Consider the following 6,312-nt stretch of genomic DNA (forward strand, 5'->3'; position numbering starts at 1 on the left):
TTACAGGAATTTGTGTGCTCACAGTTCTCTGACCCTCTGGAGAGGACTTGGGGGAGGGGGATTCAAACTTTGTGAACACCTGCTCCACCAGACTATAAAGTCACTCAGTGACCTTTAGTTTTATTCACCTTGTGTATGTGAGTGTGCTCCCTGTGTGGGAGGTCTTCATGTCTGCATGTGTCAAGGATTATAAAATCAGGAGGCTTGACACCCTTAAGCTCTTCCTCTGCCTTTGAGGAGATAATATGAAGTGACTTTGAATGAGCTGGCATGAACCATTCAGAGATTGAGAGCTTCTCAAGGATTTTTCTTGGTTGTCCTCATTTCCTTAACATTCATAAGCCTGACCCAACACTTAATACAACTTTTAAAATCAATGGGCCCAAAAGCATCACCAAGAACCCTGTTAATAAGTACTGTACTGTATATTTCAGCCAAGTATGTTGGGGTAAACTTTAACTGTAGGTACTCAGGGCAATGAATCAAATTCAAACTCAGCCTGGGCCACTTAGCAAGACCTTGTCTCAAAATAAAAATAAAAGGGACCAGGTAAGAAGGTCAGTGGTAGAACTCTTACCTACAGTACAGGAGCATTTGGGTTCAATGCCCAGCACCTCAAAGTAGTATGATTGCAATACTTTTCTGTAGCAGTTAAAATGGAAATGAATGGTTCTGCAGCAGCGACCATACCTTTCTGTTATCAAAATGCACTCTGGTCATTTCTCAGATATACACTGCTCGCATTCTTACTGGGGTAAGATGAAATCTCAGTGTTGTTTTAATTTGCATTTCTCAAATGGCTAATGATGTTGAACATTTTCTAATGTATTTATTTGTCATTTGTGTTTCTTTACCTGAGAAGTGTGTATTCATCTCACAATAAAAAAAAAGGAAATATTATACACTATTCCCTAAAGGCTTCATATCCTCAAGCATTATACTCAGGGAAGAAAGCTAAGATACTGGGGAGGTTCCTCTCAACTCCAATTTCTACTTAGGCCTCGAACTTTATGAATTTCTGCATACACATACTCAGTTGAGCCCATGCTAGAGAACATCCTCACAATACTGCAACGTACACACCCAGGTCTCAGGAAGCCAGGGGGGATTCAAGTTGCTGCCTTGAAAACAGCAGATACCCCACAAAGGCTGAACAGGTTATGAAAGACTCGTGTCCACTAGGGACTCTGCACCACAGCCACTAGAGCAGTGTGGGAGTGGAAGAGACACAGGACACTGGAGGAATGGCAGTGCTTATAACTACAAGGACCTTGGAGTGAGGGTTGATGAGGGAAAAAGGCATCACAAAAGAAAGTGCAGTGTGCTCTGTCCTTCTCAACATCTCCTTGCTTGCCCATTCTTCTTTCTACTCTAGTGAGCTCAACTCCTTGGAAGATTTGGAAGGGAAATAATTGTCCTTCCTTCTGTATCAGGAAGGCTTGAGAGTGGGCAGTATCTAATCACTCCACAAGTCATCCCACTCATTTTTGACCTCCAAGAAGCACCTCTTTCCTCCAGTGGTAGCACCCCGCCTCTTCTCCAACAATGTTTCAGATCACAGGGCATGGTCCTCTTTTCCAGTACCCAAGGTTCTATTTCTTCTAAAACAAAGTATCAAAATAAGCCATAATTTCAAGACAAAGAAGTTGGTTTGCATCTCCTTTTTATTGTTCCTGAGAAAAATGACTCAACACCCAAAGTTAAGGGAGGAAAAGTTTATTTAGTTCACAGTTTGAAGACCTTTCAGTCCACGATCACCCTCCTCCAAGGTAAGGTGACATGGCAGACAGGCATTGCACAGGAGAAACAGTTCATGCGAGGCAGAAGGTACAAAAACAGGGGCCTTAGCAGCTGCTTTCTGACCCCTTCACACTGTCTAAGCTACCTGGAATAGGGCAATGCCAAAGTAATCACACAGCCTTAATCCCAGCGTCACATACTCTAGATTCAGGCACCTCTGAAGCAGCCCCACCTATGACCTCATGGAGCACTGGGAGGATATCACAAACAATGACAACTTCTTCATCCTCTGCCAGGATCTGTGTGGAGGAGAGATCTAAGGCAAACCAATTGAGGCCAAGGACACAGACTGGCGCTGCCCTCCCACCTGATTCCACCTACACAGTGATTGCAAAGGAGACGGACCCTACATCTACCAGGCCATTTCTATGTTGTGAGAAGATAGACAGCAGCCAAGAACAATGTGTACCCTCAGAAGGAAGGCAAGCGGAAGGGAGGCATGAGCTGTGCATCCACCCACACACACCCAGCCACTCCAGGTGTGTCGATTCCTCATGGTTGGCCATGTGGCTCAGAGCCATCAGCAGCTGACTGTCAACCTGGCATCAGTGAGTGATGCTGAGTCCCTGTTCCTCACCAGAGGTCCTTGGCTCTTTCCCTCTTACTTCACCAGTCTTGAGTAATCCTTGAGGAAAGTCCTTTGCACCGAGAAGGTGGGATAGCTGCCCCATGTGTAAGAGCTGCTTTCCTCCACCCACTTCCTGCCCTCACACTACCTATCTCCCCTGACCACACAACTAAGAGTTGGCTTTACAGGGCGTGTGCTGGCTTTGGGGAGCTCAAGTACGCAAAGGCATCCACCAGGGACGTGGGCAGGTAGCTCAAGGGGAGGTAAAAGAGCTTGGCATCCCAGCCTGCTGAGTACCGGGTGCGAGGGTGACGCAGTCAGCGCGTGCTCCATGCAGTCCGTCACCGAGGACAGGTCTGGATTGCTCTTTTGTTCCACTAATTTACATGATTTCAATCTGCACAGAAAGAGAAATGTTTCAGGTTTATCCCCACCTCCCACCACTCCTGCTCGAGGATCAACTTAGGTAGAAAATTTTCCCTAACAATTCATGCTCTTAACATCCATAACCCACCTAAGTCAAATCTACCAAAATTCCCCAGAAGGGCCACAACTCATTCTCAGTGAACCGTGATTCCACACTAAGCCACCTCCACCTCTTCCTGGGATATCTGGGATGCATCAGTTGAAGGTCCCTTGAACACTGAAAATTATCCAAGCATGTGCAATAAGCTCTCTCCCATGCGAGAGGGGCGGGAGTGCACACACGTCTCCTCTCCTGTGTAATTTTATCCACATGATAATGAGGGGTTCAGGTGAAAGAGTGTCCCAAGTTCTAATAAGCAAGAAGCCTTCCTTACATGACCAGAACCAATGTGGCACAAGGGAATGTGGCTAAATGTCTTAAGGTTGCAGCAAGACAGAGCCTGGGGTAGACCTCATGCTATTGAAGACACTGAACATACACTAAGGAAGGATACCCAGCAGGGGTTTGCTTCTCTCCCCACTCTCCTCAGCTCACTTACAGGATTCCAGAAACTTCTCTCCATAGACGTCCTTAACCTCTGAGCTGATGCAGTTCCACACCTCCTGTAAGCTTAGTATGAACTTTTCACTATTGGTCACGTTGGTCTTGAAGAAACCAGGCTCAATAATAGCCACCTTCACCCCAAAATAGGAGAGCTCCCTCCTGCAAGACATGTAGCAGCGGTAAAGGACTTCAGCAGTCTTGGTAGGCAAAACACAATTAGGTAACAGAACAACACCGTAATGTAAGATTGGGAGGAGAAAAACTTGAAAGCTTAGGATCTGTAATGTGCAGGGCTTGATTTTAAAATGATGGTGATGAAATTGTCTCTGCATGTTTGCACATTGTATATATCAGCCTACTGATATAAATCCTATGGGTTTGGGGAAGGAATTCTTTAAAAGATATCTCCTACCAGGTATGGGGCAGACACTGGGACCCAACATTTGGGAGGCTTAGACAGAAGAATCACAGCTCGCAGGCTAGCTTGATTTACATGGAGAGACCCCATCCCAAAACAAACAAACAAACAAATCCACACTATCTACCCCCTTTTTCCTCATATCCAGTGTATCTCTAGGCTTTGTCCATGTCACCTCATGTACAATCAGACCCATGCTTCTCCTCTCCAGCCCAGGAACTCCCTAGTCTGCTGTGCCTTCTAGGAAATATGGCTCAACCCAAATGCAGACTGGGCAACATACAGTCTGAGAGACCTCTGCCTGTAGCCAGCAGGGTTCCTGACACTGATTGGTCCAATGGGCTCCTATAGTTGAGTCCTTTCCAGGGGGCATACTGCCAACAGCATGAAGTCCACACCTGTCCATGGCCACAGGCCCTTCAAAAGCTTACCTGTGCCCACCCTCCCAGCCTTCACAAACCTTGCAGCTGTCACGGTCACCATGACTGACCTGGGCACAACCACTCTAAGAGATGGCACTGATGATTCTGGTCTCTTCTCTCTCACACACACATATGTGCCAGAGGTCTTAGCTCAAAAACACAACATTAATCTTGAGTTGGTAAGAAACCTCAGGCAAGCTGGATCACACAGGTCATGTGTCCGACCTGGTCCCAAATCATCAATGTTCCAAAGGCACCTCAGAGGCTTCCATCTGTGAACACTCCTCCAGTGCACGAGAAGTTTAACTGAACTCAGGCCTTTGCTCTACACAACACAAGGAATGGTTGCAGTTCAGCCCAGAAAGGGGCTCTGAGAGAATCCCAAACCCAGAGGGATAGATCTCCAAGATGGGTCTCTAAGGAGAGGCATAAATGAAACCCTGTAACAGGCTACTCCAAAACAATGGGAAGAGGACCATAACGGAGCCTCATCCCCGTCCAGTACCTGAGGCTGTCTGAGAAGGCCTCCATGCCATATTTGGAGATGCAGTAGCCACCACCAAAGAGTGAAACTCGGCCCATGATACTGGAGACATTGACCACACAGCCTTGGGCCTTCCGCACTAAAGACAGCAGGCTCAGAGTCACCTCGATGACCCCCAACAGGTTCACGCTGAGCATGTTCATGAAGTCCTGCTTGTTCAGCCATTCGTTGGGAGCAGAGGGAAAGGAGATGCCAGCATTGTTCACCAGGCCCCAGAGTCCTAGGAGGAGAGGGAAGATGAGAGAACCCCACTGAGTGTGTTTGTGGTCACAGCTATGGCTCAAATTCACCTTGTAGCAATGGAAATCATTCTCTCCTGGGAAGGAAGAAGAGCAGAACACAAACAACCCAGTATCTGCAAGACTCAGGCTACACAGCTTGGAGCTGCAAGTTCACGGAGTTGATCCCTTCTTCTATCTGTGATTCTTCACGGCCCAGATCACTGCCTGGGGGGTAGCAGATATCAGCTCATATTTGATCATTACCAGAATAGATGTGAAGAAATGTTGAGCATCCATTTGTCTGGAAACACAGAAACGGTGATTGGCTTTTTAACAAATTAGTGTAATCCTATGCACACTTCATTTTTCACATTTTTTAAAGCAGCCTATTCACATTTCTCCCACACAATTACCAAGGAGAAAGAAAGACAGAACAGATGGAGAAACAGGAAGTGTGGGACAAGGTAAAGGCAAGAAGGAAGAAAAGACAAGACTAACATGTGAGTAGAATTTGATTGAAAAAAAGAGCTGAGGTCCTCTTGGGGGAAAGTTCCAAAGATTGCTGTCTTTGTTGTGAGGTAACTGACCTTGAAAACATGGTCACTAGTATTGAGCCACCTTCCCGACAGTGAGCTTGCAAAACCCAAAGGAAGGCTTAGTATGGCACACGGCTCCCTCCTTCCTCCCAGTCCAGCTACACAACTGCACACTGTGTCACAGAGCATTGTGAGTCTGTTCCAAGTCTCTAAAGGCCACCCGCCTTCATCCAGCATGGTCCCCACATCATTGATCTGCAGGTGGTCCCTCTGGATAGCCCCACACCCATCTGTAGGAATAAACAGTATTTGCCACCCAGGAGCACTCACCCTGCCTCAAGGAAAAATAAACCCTGCATCTAAAATGCTTTATCTCTAAGAACCCCACAATGCATATTTATACACATTTCAGTCAAGGAATGCCCACCAAGATGACATTAATGACAATAAAACATCAGAAACAAGTCGCACATGCCGCCATTCTGCATATTTACACGAGGAGGGCTGTACTGAACCGCAGAACAGCCTTCACGTGGTAGTAAAACTGTTCCTCCTCATTTTCGAAGTGCAAAGACCAGGTTTGAAGTGTGCACACAATATAACCCTGTATAGCTCAATGAGTTGATAATATTTCTCTCTGTGCAGTGAGATAATTGGCTAATGTTGTTATGTTCTTATCCATTCCTGTGTTTTTTACAACAGTCAGAGTTGTTATTTGTCCCTGCGTGAAACCAAACAAGGCTCCTTTCTACCCAAGTAACAATGATGACCAAATAGTGCGATGAAAGAGAAAGCTAAGTGAGCCCCAGATTTTGCCTTTCCAACACCAGTGC

General features: G+C 46.3%; 1 protein-coding gene across 1 annotated transcript in view; it reads right to left on the reverse strand.

Annotated features, from left to right (window-relative positions):
* Nucleotides 1-1,714: 1,714 nt before the first annotated feature.
* Nucleotides 1,715-6,312, reverse strand: part of LOC102016894 (retinol dehydrogenase 16-like) — a 17,344-nt gene continuing 12,746 nt past the window's right edge. Inside the window, 2 exon segments of the mRNA XM_013520791.1 lie at nucleotides 1,715-2,680; nucleotides 2,682-2,765. Of these exon segments, the coding sequence (XP_013376245.1) occupies nucleotides 2,551-2,680; nucleotides 2,682-2,765 (214 nt within the window). The 3' untranslated portion in view covers nucleotides 1,715-2,550.

The sequence above is a fragment of the Chinchilla lanigera genome, unplaced genomic scaffold, assembly GCF_000276665.1.
Source record: "Chinchilla lanigera isolate Chin_1 unplaced genomic scaffold, ChiLan1.0 scaffold00057, whole genome shotgun sequence".
Classification (NCBI taxonomy): domain Eukaryota; kingdom Metazoa; phylum Chordata; class Mammalia; order Rodentia; family Chinchillidae; genus Chinchilla; species Chinchilla lanigera.